Source organism: Camelus bactrianus, chromosome 15 (genome assembly GCF_048773025.1).
Source record: "Camelus bactrianus isolate YW-2024 breed Bactrian camel chromosome 15, ASM4877302v1, whole genome shotgun sequence".
NCBI classification, from domain to species: domain Eukaryota; kingdom Metazoa; phylum Chordata; class Mammalia; order Artiodactyla; family Camelidae; genus Camelus; species Camelus bactrianus.
In genome coordinates this window covers 66,772,757-66,788,726 of record NC_133553.1, presented here as the reverse complement: position 1 = coordinate 66,788,726, position 15,970 = coordinate 66,772,757, and the positions used below count along the sequence as shown (strand labels likewise).

Genomic DNA, 15,970 nt, shown 5'->3' with positions numbered 1-15,970 from the left:
CTAGGTCTACACAAAAGCTTATATACGAATGTTCATACAGTTTTGTTAATAGTAGTCAAGAAATGGAAGTCTCAATGTCTGTTAAATGATAGACAGATGAAGTAAAGATAAGTAAAATGTGTGTATTCATACAATGGAATGTTATTTGGTCATAAAAAATGAATTACATGCTACAGTGTAGATGAACTTTGAAAACACTATGAAGCGAAAGAAGCCAGTCACAAAAGATCACGTTATTGTATGATTCCATTTACATGAAACGTCTAGAATAAACAAATCTATAGACACAGAAAGTAGATTAGTAACCACAGCCTCGGGCAAAGGCAGGGGTGGGAGGTTAGGAGAAATGAGGACTGCTCATGTGTATATGGTGTTTACAGTAGGTGTTGAAAATGTTTTAAAATTAAATTGGGGCGATGGTTGCTCAACTCTGTTAATATACTAAAACCCACTAAACTGTATACTTTAAATAGTTGAATTTTATGGTATGTGAAAGATCTCAAGAAAGCTATAAAAATGTGTTTACTTGTATGTATGAAAACTGAAATACATGTGGATTATAAAGCCTTGTTTGGAGAAAAAAAATCTTCTCATGCTCTATGGTCTTATAGCTCCTGTTACTGAATCAGGGATATGAGAACAATGGAAGGTGACCAACAGTGTTATTTTCATGCAACAATGGACAGTCCTAACAAAAATGTGGGTGGTGGATATTACAGGTATGGTGTAGCACTACACACACATTGTGGCTAGAGCCAAGTGCAAACTGTCAGAATCATGCAATCATGCCATGCTGACTTCCACACTCACAATAATCGCAATGCACAGGCCTGCATCGTGTCTGACAATTTGTGCTGATGACCCACCACAGGATAGAATATCATTTTTGCTGAATTCACTTACTGATGCTCTCAGTAAACAATCCACAACAATCCACTTTCCTTAGTCCATGGGAGAGTCTCAGGCATCTCCTCTAATCATCTCAACAACCCTCAGGGCCTGGGGTGTGGATCAGCCCACTCAGTTCTCTGCCATGGGGCCTACACATAAAAATGTAAGTGACTACAAGTCAACTGACATTATCGGCTACCATGGTTTAAGCTTTCTGTTGCAGAGAGTCTTGAAAGGACACATGTGCTGGCGGGCTTCTTCCATTTCATTATGGCGAGAATGAACTCACCTGCTCATGCCGTGTTACACACTGGATAAAGGAAGTCACAGCCACCATCTGAGAGAGATTTCAGGCTTTCTGTAGTACTTTTTAGGTTAATTAAAATCTAAGTGCGACTTACTTCCATATTCACTGGTCAGACACACCATCAGATAGACCCGGGGGAAAAAAAACTTTTTTGGTGGAAACTGAGCTTAGGAAAGCACACTAAATATAGGGAAAAGGCCATATTGTCTTATATGACCCTACATGCTTATTCTTCATCTTTGAAGATTGTTATTGCTGACCTGCTGGCCAGGTTCCTGCTTGGAGACACTTTTCTATCAGAAAAATGGGTTTATGCTAATTCAGGTATAACTACTCAAGTAGAGGACCAGAGATACACATTGATAAGACAAAGTCAAAGTCAGAAATACAGTTGATGGCACCAAAAGACAGTCTTTTCTTCTGAAACGTTTTTAGATATGTGCAGATCAAACTGGCAACTCTAGTTTCAATACCAAAACTTACTAACCAGTAAAGGGTGACATAATTGAAAAGTGTCTGCCTCCAAAATAATATTTTGACATAGATTAAATTTTGAGAGAAAAGGTTAAAACTTACAGAAGTAGGAACTCAGGTGTTAACTGTCATCATTTAGAAAACCAGAACTGGTCATGCAGTTCTGCGAGTAAGGTAGCTTACTATAAAAAAATCCCCCCCACATTGAAAATGCATTGCACCTGCATAATAGTTCTTCAGAAAATTTCTTTTGGTACACGAATGAGTAAAGACTGAAGAGATGGAAGGATTCTGGATAATCCCCGAACTCAAATTACGGGCGACAAGATGTATGTTTAAAATGTAATGGAAATACTGGTCATTAGAATTGAGCTCAAGGAACTCTAACAGGATAGTAAGGTTTCCCAGATAATGGCTGGGTCTGGGGTAGAAAAGAAACAACACCAAGAGCTAAAGTCCTCAACTAATATATGGGAAAAACCAGAAGGTTAGCAAATGATCATTAAAGTCTTGTAGACAGTGGTAGAGCCAGATGACATGAGTCTCAAAGGATTCTATCAGGTTTGAAAATTATAGTCTGAAAGTGGCCCTCTTTTTAAAATTTTCCTTCTCTCCATTCTTCCCCTCAGCTTTAATATTCCTAAAACCTTTATTACACTCATAACTTAGTCATGAGGTTATATGTATCTATGTTTGTTAGATATTTTCACTTGGATGTTCTGGTCTAACTTCAAGTTTAATAAATAAAACTCCATCATATTTTAGTCAGAATTTGTTTCCTCTTTCGATCTCTCCATTTCGATAAGTTGTTCACAAACTATTTTAGATGTTTTAGGTAGTAATTTCAAAAGAACCGTGGCTATTAATTACCAAGTCTAATTGACCAGAGCCCACATTAGATTTTTCTCATAAACTTATTAATATCACTTTCTTATTTAAAAATCTTTACTGACAATTAGCCAAACATTTGGAAATAAAATTATACCTACACAAAGAAAATAAATTCCATATGGATTAAGGGTTTAAATGCATTGTCCTCTACCCTAAATAAATATTAAAAGGAAAACAGGAGAATTTTGTTTTATAATCTTGAGGTCAGGGAGATCGTTCTCAGCATGGAATAAAGAAAGAAAAAAGTTGTGTACACAATAATAATATTACACTATCAATACAATTAATGCTCAAGAATTAATAAGAAAAAAATCTTCAGAGAAAAATGTACAAAGGATATATAAGAAGCCAATTCTCAAAATAAGACATAAATAGCAATCCTTGAAATCTAATATTATGCAATTTAAAGCAATGAGTGTTTCCACACAACAGATTAGCAAATATTAAAAAGACTGATACCACACATAGTTGGCAAGGGAATGAAGAAACACATTCTCTTGTACTTTTGGTGGGCACATATTTGTGCAAAATTTCTGGAGGGCACATAGTTAGGGGTGGGGAATCTATAGATTCCCGACAGTCCTTTAAGTTTCTATTGTTAATGATCTACTTAGGATTTAAAACTTTCTGGTCAATTTTCTTTATAGTTTCCTAGAAAATGATCCATCTAATTTAGGTTTTAAAGTGTATCGGCCTAAGGCTGCACGCTGTGATCATCTTGAAGAAAAATCACTTCTTTGACTGTGGTTATGCCCTTCCATACCACTAATGCTGATCCTTTTTCCCATGGTCAGAATAAGCAGAGATTTGATCTTTTTTTTTTTTAAGAAACAGATCCTGGTTATGTTGATCAATTTTGGAGAGTAATTTATAGAGTACTTTATTTCCTAATTGAGCTTGTTCAACTAAAGTATCATTTAATTGAAGGCTATATGTTTTCCTCTAAATATAGATTTAGACACAGCCCATAAGTTGTGGGTATGTGCTCTTACTGTCTTTAATGAAAAGGAAAAGTCTGTAATTTCAATTTTTAGTTCTCCTACAGCCCAAAAGTTTAGAATGTTTTAAAATGTTTATTGCATGAAAGAAAATTACAGTTGGTAAATTCCAAATTGTATTGTATTGTGATTAGAAAATATAAGCTTAGTTATAAATCTACTTTGGGGATTTATCAATATTTTGCCTAAATATACAGTTAATTTTTATAAATATTCCATAGGCGTTTGGAACAACTGTGGATGCTGTGTTTTGGGAATAAAGCATTATATAGATATTTTAAATTAAGCTTATTAATAGTGCTATTAAAATCTTCCATATCTTTTCTTATCTGTTCTATGTCAGAATCTGATAAAAGCAATTAAAGTATACCATTCTTGTACTTTGGTCACATTCTGTATTATAATTAGGTCTGGATGAACATATGAATGCATTCCAGTTGAAAGCACAGCAGTAACTTTAAAAATCTTTGCAGGAGCTTTCATACACTGCAGGTAAGAATGTAGCAATCAGAAACTAATTTGTACTAATGTAGAAAATTAAGTATACATAGAGCACATGATCCAAGAGTTCCAATTCTGGGTATATGTGCCGAAGATAGTCTCACACAGGTCCGTAAGGTGTCATGAACAAGGACGCGCACTGTTGGTGTGTTGCGTGTTGGGAACTGACAGCAACCTGGGTGTCCATTACAGGGAAAGTGTGCAGGTAAATCGGTAGAGGCACTCAGTGGAGTACTATGCAATGATCAGAAATCTGAATTAGACCTATGTATACCAGTGTAGATGAATCTTAAAAACACAATGCTTAATGAAAATAAGAAAAATGATATACCTTCTATATAATCTGATAACACATGGAAAAATACAGAATACATATTTTGTAAGAACTCTTGTGAGTCAAAAGATCTACATAACAAGGCTAATTACATGTGGGAAGATGGGGATGAGGATGGGATATGGGATCAAAATTTTTAAGAGAGGCCAAGAACCTAGGACTACATTTAGCTCAACCCTTGGCATCTGAAGTTAAAAGAAAATTTTACTTCATCTTGGCGTAGAAACTGTGTATAGTGCATTTCTAATTCTATTCTTTCACTCTGCTTCTAGAAGGATTTCGTACAACTAGACTGGAGGTTCAAACTTATACCTTAGGCAGAAACTAGAACACAATGAAAAGCTTGAGAATTCTCTTTTCCAGCTTACAACTAGCATTTTGTGTGTGTCTGATCAGTCTGGCTGAGGTCACTTTTTAATAATGTTGCAAAAAACACCTTTTATGGTTTCTTACTAGAAAATATAAAAACAAAAAAGTATAAAGGTAAAATGTATGATCCCATAATTTTAAGATAATCTGCTAATATTTAATTTTGTTCCAGCCATATAAGCACTTGTATATGTTACAGCTTGCTTTTTATCTCTTAACATACAACGAAACTTATCCTTGGGTTCAAAGATACTGCTTTTGACCAGTGTTTCTCTCCATATGTGTCATTGTAGAGAGTAAAATGAAATTAGCCTGTTTTATAAAAATGTAAGAATAACTGGTAAACACTTACACTTCAACATTACTAAAGCTCTCATTTTACTCCCTCATGGAGGACTCTTTGGTAGTTATTTTGTGCTGTTCGTTTGCCCAACTGCTATAAACATGAGCAACCGGAAATAATGAGAGATCAAAAATACAGAGAAATCATCTTCAGCTTTTTCTCCATTTTTGTACTGACAGCAGTAAACTATTCCTCTTCCCTGACCCCAGTACACAATCAGACACTGAGAAAAAGATTGGAAAGGGAGGGGGCAAGAAAAACAAGGAGAAAGAGCACAAGGACAAACAGCAAGAACACGAGAGACAGAGAGGAGAGTGAGAAAAGTGAGAGACACACACAGCAGAGACAGGAAGACAGGAGATGGCAGGCGGTGGGGAGGAGGAGGGCGCGAGTGCACAGAACGTGGGGGCACAGAGGCAGCGGGAAAGCAGACAGTGCAGATACTGCAGGGAGAAGCATGAACTGTAGAGCCTAGGGCCAGACTGCACAGACACAGAAAGAGTGAGTCAGAGAAAGAGCAGGAGGACCAGGCAGGCAGCCACAGGTATTGTTACATTGACTCTTAACCTCTCACGTGTACAAAGAGGAAAAAAAATAACCTGAGTACACATTTTCAGGAAAAAAAGGCATTAGCATATCTAAGGAAACCTGGGTTAAAGATAAGGCAGGCTGTTCAGAAAAGAAGAAATACATATGGTTGATAAACACACAAAAGAAAATAAAAACTCCATGGGTGTGATTAAAGAAATGTGAATCAGAATACATACTATATTTCTTGCCTATCTGACTGTCAAATATTGACAGGGACTAACCAAAATATTACTACACATTACTGATGAACAAATACTTGAATCAACATTTTGGGAGGACAATTTAGTAATGTGGATTAAACATTTTTAATGTGCATACTTGGTAAGCTAGAAATTCCATGTTTATAAGTGTATCTCAACAGAAAAATTCATAAAGATGTAGTAAGACTACCCAACAAAGGGCAGATTATGATACAGAAAAATTCAAAGCAACTTAAAGATCTGTCATAAGGGAACTAACTAGATAAATACTACATTTATACAATGGAAGCCATTAAAGCTATTAAAAATGACTACATAAATCTTTATTGATATGGAAAGATATCTATGACATATTAAGTGTAGAGCTTCAAAGCAATATACATAGATTGATATCATTTTCTTGGGACTGTTGTTTGTCTCCATATATGAGCATGACTGTAAAGACTGATATAAAATCAGTCTGTTTTATAAAAACGTAAGAAACATTGGTAAACATTTAATTGAACATTAATAAAGCTCTCATCTTATGCTCTTGTGGAGGTTTCTTCATTTGGCGTTTAGCTGCATTAGAACGCAGACCTAATAAAATAGATCCAAGATGTGGGTGAATCATAAAATGCAAACCTGGAAGCTTATTTATGAAAATATTAATCATGACTATTTCAGGATGGTAGGAATTATGGGTGACTTTCAACACCTTAATATTTTTTGTATTATCTAAACTCTTTATATTTAGTTATCTTTTTACTTTTACACTCAAAAGAAATACAGATATCTTCTTGGACAAAATATTTGGTAATAAAGATAAGCAGAAGCAGTCCTCACAGGTAAGTCCTCCACTCCACAGTCTATGATGAGGAAAAACATAAATATTGTTCTAGTTGAGAGGAAGGAGCTTACAGAAAAGGAAGACATCAAACACTAAAGAGAGAGGGGGAGAAAACACGGAGAAAACAGCTGAATGGATTTTAGAAAATATGACAGCACAAGGCAGGTTTAATGAACCTTTCCTTCCACAACGGAAAGACACAAGCAAAAAGCTTCAAAAAGTGAAAAGGATATTCACAATCTAGGGAAACAACTGAACTCATACCACAAAATTCCAGAAACAATGTCTAATGAACAACTGGAAATAAATGTAAGAAGCCACCACAAAGCTCTTCCTACATGAAGGAAGAGAAGGGTACAATACAGAAGGGTGAAAGGTGAGTCAGCTAAATTCAGAATACCCCACTGGTATCTCAGAAAAGGGACTTGAGGTAGTAAGTGGCTCGAGAGGAAGAAAAATGTTCCAACTGGAGACACGTTCCCTGTGAAAAAATAGCTCCTTCTGCCTTAGCCAGAATGGTTTACTATATACCCACTCTGGCCAAGAAGAAGTTGGAAAAAGGTATGGGAAATAATCTCTCAAGTCTAAATATCTGACTTGCATTACTAAAAATTGCTAGAAAAAAATAAGGCCTCAGCTACATCACTGCCCACAAAACAGCGACATGAAAGCAGCCACCAGCTGACTGCACAGTAGTACAACAAAACCCTAAGGGCATGTGCTACAGAATGAGATACTTTCCTTACTTCCACACTTGGTAAGGTGGCCACCAGTTCATCTGTTTCAAAACAACGGCAGAGAAAAGTGTCACCTGCTATAGCTGTCCAGAGTCCTAGAATCAACTACTATCTCTCTGTCTCTCCCAAACTTTGAGGAGCGAAAGAAACACAAGCCACATACAATTAGCCTTCAAGTCCATGTCCTGGGAAGGGCACTCAAGCAGTATCTTGTAAACAGGCAATAAGGCAATCAAAAAGAATTCAATTACATTCCTTGTGGTCAAACAAATGGTTTCCACAGAACTGTTCAGAGACAAAGGTAATCAGAAAACAAAAGAGAAGGATTTGTGAAAATATTCTATAGTATTAAAGTAGAAGAAAGGAAGGAAAAAAAGAAAGAAGGGAAAGAAAAGGAATTTATTTTGCTGCAAGGTTTACCCATTTTAGTCAATAAATAAGTTGTACTCTCACTCTAGAGAAAATTAAAAAAAAAGAACATGGACTTAATGAAATAGAGCCAAGATAAGCTAGGACATCAGAGGGAGAAGAAAAGGTAGTTAACAAAATTAACACAATTCGTTAAAAAAAAAATGAATATCTACCATGTGTTGGAAAACCAAGGATGGGCATCAAAGAAAAAAACTCAGCACAAAAATTATAGCATTACACCACCGCAGAACTAATTTATGCAACAGAAAACAGAAATGTGATAAAAAATAAAGAAAACTTAGCCAGCAGAGTAGACTACAGATTGAAAAAGTCTCTGAAATGCAGAGAAAAAGATATGAGAAATGAAAATAATTAGAATGCTAGAAGAGAAAGACATACGGTAGAGATCTAATGTTTAGATGAGTGGCACTGCCCACATCCCGCACTCCTAAGACAGAAAACAGGTTGAGAGGAAAGGGAAAAATGTTCCAGGGTACAATTCTAGAACTTTTTTTTTTGCTAAAATTAAAGCAAATTTGAATGTACAAGGGATAGAGAGTTACTTGATACCAGAAAAAATTAATACCCAAAATATATGAAACAAAACTGATAGAAATGAAGGGAAAAACAGACAATTCAACAATAATAGTTGGAGACTGCAATATAACACTTTCAAAATAGCAGAGCAGTAAGGAAGTAGAAGGCTTAAACACTACGAACCAATGAAATCCGAGAGACATATACAGAATACTCCAACCAACAACAGCAGAATACACATATGGAATGCTCTCCAGGAGACCATATGCTAGGGCATAAAACAAGTCACGACACAATTATAAATAATACAAAGTATGCTCTCTGACTACAATGGAATGAAACTGGAATCAGTAAGAAAATCTGGGAAATAAAAAAAAAAAAGGATAAAATATATATGGAAATTAAACAATACACTCTTAACGACCAATGGCCAATGAAGAAAGCACAAGGGAAATTAGAAAATACTTTGAGATAAATGAAAACGGAAACAAAGCATAGCAAAACTTATGGGATGCAGTGAAGGCAGAGCTCACAGAAATGTATACTCTCAAAGTCCATAAGAAAAGAAGAAAGATTTCAAATTTGTAATCTCATCTTCTACCTTAAGAAACCAGAAGAAAAAAAGAGCAAATAAAACCCAAAGCAAGTAAAACAAAGGAAATTATAAAAATCAGAATGAAAATAAATGAAATAGAGAATGAAAAAGAGAGAAAAATCAAAGAAGCCAAGAGCTAGTTCTTTGAAAAGGCTAACAAAAATGGACAAATCTTCAGCCAGACTCACCAGGGGAAAAAAGAGGGAAAACTCAAATCATTTAAATTAAGAATGAATGAGGGGATGTTACTACCAATCACACAGAGATGAAAATGGTAATAAAGGAATATTATGAACAATCACATGTCAACAAATTTAAGATAACCTAGATGTAACAGACACATTCCTAGAAAAAGAACTTACCAAAACTGACTCTAGCAGAACAGAAAATCTAAACAGACTTGTAATAAAGAGACTGGGTCAGTAATCAGAAAACCTCCTCAAAAGAAAAGCCCAGGACCAGGATTCACTGGTGAATTCTTAAAAACATTTAAAGAAGAATTAACAACAATCATTCATAAACTCAAAAAAGAAAAAAAAGAAAAAACAAAAATAGAAGGATTACTTTCCAATTCATTCTGAGGACAGTATTACCCTGATAACAAAGGAAAAAGACACAATAAAACTACAGATCAATACCCCTTATGAGTATAGAAGGAAAATCCTCAACAAAATACTAGCAAACTGAATCCAGCAGCACAGAAGGATTGTACACCAAAACCAAGAGGAATTTATCCCAAGAAGGTAAGATTGGTTCAACATACAATTATCAATCAATGTAATACACCATATGAATAAATGAAGAAAACACATGATTAGTTCACTATACATAGAAAAAACATATGGCAAAATCCAAAACCCTTCCATGATAAAAAACACTCAACAAAATCAGAACAGAAGAGAACTTCTTCAACCTGATAAGGAGCATTTATTAAAAAAAAAAAAAAAAAACCCACAGTTAACATCATGCTTAATGACCAGAAAGCCTTCTCCCTAAAAATCAGGAACAAGACAAGGATATTCATTCTTGCTACGTCTATTTAATACAGTACTGGAGGTTCTATAGCAAGGGTAGTTAGGCAACAAAGAAATAAATGACTTAAGATTGGAAAAAAGAAGGAAAACTATCTCTATTTGCAGATAACACAATATTCTATACAGAAACCCTAAGGAACACACAAACACACACATGTACACAAACACAAATTATTTGAGTTTATAAACCAGTTTAGCAAGGTTACAGGATCCAAGATAAATTAAAAAAAAACCCACAGTATTCTTGTATACTATTTTTGTATACTAATAAGGAAAATCTCAAAATGAACTTAAGAAAACATACTAGTTACAGTGGTATTAAAAAGAACAAATATTTAGGGATACTTTTAACGAAAGAAGTGCCAAACTTCAAAGAAGCAAAAAAATATGAACATCGGTGAAAGAAATTAAAGATGACCTAAATAAACAGAAAGATATCCAGTGTTCATGGATTAGATTTAATATTGTTAAGAAGGCAATACTCCCTAAACTTACCTACAGATTCAATGCAATCCCTAAGATTCAAGTTGTCTTTTCTTCTCTTTTGGTGAGGGAGAGGGCTGGAAATTGACAAGCTGATCTGAAAATTCCTATGACTCAAGATAGCTAAAACAATCTTGAAATAAGAAAAAACAAAGTTGGAGGTCTTACCCTAATTAGACAGTATGATACTGGCATAAAGAGAGACATATAGGTCAACAAAATAGGATTAAGAGTCCAGAAAAAAAAACCTTACATTTATGATCAACTGTTTTTTGCCAAGGGTACCAAAACAATTTGACAGAGGAAACAATAGTCTGTGCAACAAATGGTACTAAGACAATTGGATATCCACAGGCAAAAGAGTGAAACTATACTACCTCACATCACATACAAAAATTCACTAAATTGTGTGCGGTTGGTGAGATTGTAAAATGGTGCAGCTGCTGTGGAAACCAGTAGTATGATGGTTCCTCAAATAATTAAATACATACATTAAAAATATAAAAACATGATTCAGCCACTCCACTTCTGGATATGTACACCCTCAAAACTGAAAACTTAGTCTTGAACAGATAGTTGTACACTTAAGCTCACAGCATCATTCATAATGGTCTAAAGGTGGAAGCACGAGTGAATAAGCAAAATGTGGTATACACACATCTTAAAAAGGAAAACAATCCTGTCAGATGGTACAATATGGATGACCCCTGAAGACATTATGCTAAGTGAAATACACTTGTTACTAAAAGACAAATATATCAATAAAACTGGAAGAAAAATTAATATAACACATAGAATTTACAAGAGGAAATGGTTAAGATAATAAATTTTGTTATGTGTATATTATCACAATAAAAATTTAAAAATAATGAACAGATTCAAATACTTAGGAATAAATTTAAGCAAGAAGGTATAAGACTGGTAGCCTGCAAATTACAAAACATTGCTGGAGAAATTAAAGACCTAAATAAATTGAAAGACTATGTTCATGGATTGGAAGACAATATTGTTAAGATGGCAATAAACCCCAAAGTAAGCTACATATTAAATGCAATTAATATCAAAATCCCAATGACCTTTTCAGTGGAAATGAAAAGGCTGATTCTAAAATTTATGTAGACACAAGGGCCAAAAAGAGCCTCTTAAAAAAAAACAAAGTTGGAAAACTTGTACTTCTCAATTTTAAAACTTACAAGGTTACAGTAATCAAAACAGTGCAGTAATGGCATATAGATAGGCATGCAGATCAAAGGAACAGAATTGAGAGCCCAGAAATAAACCCTCATATCTATGTTCCACTGATTTTTGACAAGGATGCCAGGACCACTCAACGGGGAGAGAATAGTCTCTTCACTAACCGGTGTTGGGACAACTGGATATCCATGTGGAAAGGAATGATGTTTGACCCCATCACATATACAAAAATGAACTCAATATACATCCAAGATGCAAATAAAAGAACTAGTAGTATAAAACTCTTCAAAGAAAACATAGGGACAAATCTTCATGACTTTGGATTTTGGCAATGGTTTCTTAGATATGACACCAAAAGCACAAGCAACAAAAGAAAAAATAGATACACTGGGACTTCCTCAAAAGTGAACTGCTGTGCCTCAAAGAACAGCAGTGAGTGAAAAGACAACCCAGAAAGTGGGAGCAAATATTTGCAAATTACACATCTGATAAGGTTCCACAATCCAGAATATATAAAGAACTCTTACAACTCAAAAACAAAAAGACAAATAAAATAGTTAAAAAGTGGACAAAGACTTGAATAGACATTTCTCCAAAGATATAAAAATGCCCAATAAGCATATGAGAAGATGCTTAACATCATCAATCATTAGAAAGGCAAAACCAACCACAATCAAAATGACAATGTGTGTGAGGTACCACTTTGTATCTATTAGGATGGCAAAAATACATACATACATACATACATACATACGTACGTACGTACATACATACATTTTAAAAAGTGTTAGTGAATGTGGAGAAACTGGAACCCTCAGACATTGTTGGTGGGAATGTAAAATGGTGTAGCCACTGTGGAAGACAGTCTGGCAGTTCCTGAATATGCTTAAAATAAAATTACCATATGACCCAGTATTTCTATTCCTACGTATATACCCAAAAGAACTGTATGCAGGTGTTCAAATAAAAGCTTGTACACAAATGTTCATATCAGCTCTATTCACAATAGCTGAAAGGTGGACACAATCCAAAAGGCCATGAATGGATGAATAAATTAAAAATGTAGTCTAAAATTACAATGGAATATTATTTAGCCATAAAAAGCAATGATGCTAGGACATGGTTATATCTCAAAAATACTATTCTAGAGTGAAAGAAGCCTGACACAAAGGTTACACATTATATGATTCAACTTATATGAAATAACTAGAATAGGCAAGTTCACAGAGGCAGAAAGAAGATTAGCAGGTGTCAGAGGCTGGTAGAAAGGGGGAATAGAGAGTGACTACTTAATGGGTATGAGGTTTCCACTGGGGTGATAAAGAAGTTCTGGGACTAGACAGTGGTGATAGTTGTAAAGCAGTGTGAATATACTTCATGCCACTGAATTGTACACTTTCAAATGACAAAACTATAAACTTTATGTTATGTGTATGTATTTTGCCACACACACCGAAAAACTCTCTATCTGCATCCTTCCCCCCATCTCCTCTATGGAAAAAAAAGCCTCAATCTGTGTCTTTCTCAAGTCTTCATTTACTTTAAAAAAAAGTCATACTGTCCTATATATATATGTAATCACTGTCACTTAATACCTACCAAAAACTCAATTATGAGAAATAATACCAGTGCAAGTTGTCTGCATGTCTTGTGCCTCCTTTCCTCTAGATTAGTGGTCTCCAAATTGTCTCGATCATGGGGTCCTACTGCTAAAATATTTTTGAGTCCAAATAATCAAAATAGATATTTACTTTTAAGTTATATATTACTGCTATACTCATAGATTGTAAAACACATACAAAAGTATAGTGGGGAGGGTAAAGCTCAGCAGGAGAGCACATGCTTAGCACGTGTGAGGTCCTGGGTTCAATCCCCAGTATCTCCACTAAAAAAAATACATACACAGGAATTTAAACTGAAAAATTATTGACCCCTTGGGATCTACCTTTATGGAATTTCCTAATCTAAGCCTTATATTTGCCTTCTATGGGCATTGTTACCTAGAACACATTTTAAGGATGCTGTTGAAGACTCTGTTACACGATAGTGCCTTCTTTATGAGGACAAATGAAATTTTCTTAGGTCTTAGTACCAGAAATATCTGTAATGCTTTTGAAAACTTAGTTTCTTTTTATATTACAGAACTTGTGTAATTAATCACAAAGTTCTAGCAACATTAACTGCTGGGAGACATGGAGCAAAATTTGTGGCTCACTTTTACCAACCATATCCACAAAGTATCAACTTGTCTTCCCGCCACTCTTAATTCTTCACTTATTTATTTTTAAAATCATGTTGTAGCTGACCTCTCTCTGGCTTCAATTTAATTTTCTATCATTCCAATTCTTTACTTACTTGAAAAAAATCATATAGTATTACTTATTTACTTATGTGTGTATGTGTGTGTGCTTAAAAGCATCTCAAAATTTCTTAAAAGACAGAGAGGAATGAATAAACAAAAGCCAAAACAGAGGGAAAAAAACAGGTAATATTGTTCAGAATGGAGGTCATTCTAAACTCTACGCTCCCAGGTCCCAAGGGTATACTTTGCAGATTCTGAAGCATTTGACACCAAAGCCTTTCATCCGAAGAGTAATTCGTAAATGAGTTTGACGAAAGAAATGACAACTCACAAGAGCGCTGTACTACACTTTCTCACTCTTTTCTAGTTGGTAAGAAATGTTACAGTGAGGAAAGGGCAACTGGCTTTTTTTTTCACCTGTGTGCAAAGCTTAACTAAAAAGTCCATGAAAAAGGAAGTCACACTGCCAGATGGAATTTGTAGCCATGTACCTGGATGTGCTTCCTTCTGGTGTGCTCGGAAGTAATCTGGGGGTAACGTGTATTCAGTGCTTTCTTGTATTTCTTGCTCTGCTTCTCAAGGTATCTCCTCTGATGGTCAGTGATGCTGCTGTATAGTTTAGTTCGCCTGGGTGACAGACAAACTCTGTCATGGCCAAAAGCATGGATCAATCGGGCAGTGTCAATGGTGGAAACAGAGCTGCTCCTCTCATGCAAAGCCAACTCCTTATCTGTTTGGGTCAATATATCTGATTCCACAGGAGAAGTGGTGGTGGAAAGGATATTGGTGGTGGTATCTGTGAACAGATCACTCTCCTCTGAGGGTCTAGAATCTGAAGAAGTGTTATTTAAATTACAATGAAAACCTGGCTGTTTTCTCAGAATATATTTATCAAATTTAATCTGTTCAATTTTAATCTGATTGGACCTCTCAGCTTGATGGGTAGAAAGCACCTTGCTTCTTTTAAGATCACCTGTGTTTTTATGGTATTTCTCCAGGCTTTTATACCGTTTCTTTTTCTGAAGCTTGTGTTTCTGCTGTTGCTGTCTACCAGTCCATCCCTTAACATCTTGTTCCTCTCTGCTCTCATCCTGTGTGCTTTCTGAGGTCTGGAGAGAGTATGTGATGGGATGCTGAAGAAGCTTAGCCAAACGATCAAGTCGTTCCACCAATGAAAGTTCTTTCTTGCCACTGACAGGAGGTTTCTGTTGCCTCTGTCGCTCCTGAAACTTGTTCCAGAGTTCATTCAAACTCACAGGGTGCTGAGTGGTTAGCTGTGGGCTGGCCTTATCATCCTTTTTTGGATCATCAACTTGCTTGTCACTTTTTGGATAATCTCTAGCCTGACTTTTAGTAGTATGCTTCACTTCTTTGTTTTCCAAGTTTACATTGATACTGAGGCTCTCTACTCTGGTATAATCTGTCTTTGTCTTTTCCACATTTTGATAAGGGGGAGGAAGACAAGTGTGTTCCCTTTGTTTGTCTGAATGACGCTGAAATAAATCTTTCCAAGAATGTCTCATGAAAACACTCCTTCCTAAGGATTCATGGCAAAAATCTTGATCACTTGGTAGGTGCACTGGATGATGAAAGTAAAACTTAGCTGACTTGAAGACAGAATGGGTAGTATTTTCATACTCTGAATGACATCTGGACTCTGAAAAGGAGAAAAAAAAAGATTTTTGAAGGTCTTTCAAAATATTTGCATTCTCCTTAAAAACAGTATTCACATTTAATTCTTTTAGATACAGAACAAAGATTGAAGGAAAGAATAGTTTATATAAAGTTTCAGAAAATTCACTGCATGCAAAAAGAATTCATGCCTTGTGCCTAGTGGCCAGATTGGCCTGATAACAGTTTAAGAGACTCAGGGTGAAAAGATCCGGGTTCTGGTCTGGACTCTCCCAGAGACTTGCTGTGTGACCTTGAGGAGGGCACTTTAGTTCTCT

General features: G+C 35.4%; 1 protein-coding gene across 3 annotated transcripts in view; it reads right to left on the bottom strand.

Annotated features, from left to right (window-relative positions):
* ALMS1 (ALMS1 centrosome and basal body associated protein) overlaps positions 1-15,970 on the bottom strand; it is a 137,236-nt gene that overhangs the window by 12,033 nt on the left and 109,233 nt on the right. For all 3 annotated transcript variants that reach the window (XM_074341320.1, XM_074341322.1, XM_074341321.1), the window contains one exon: positions 14,513-15,678. In XM_074341320.1, the coding sequence (XP_074197421.1) occupies positions 14,513-15,678 (1,166 nt within the window). The remainder of the gene's footprint in view (positions 1-14,512; positions 15,679-15,970) is intronic.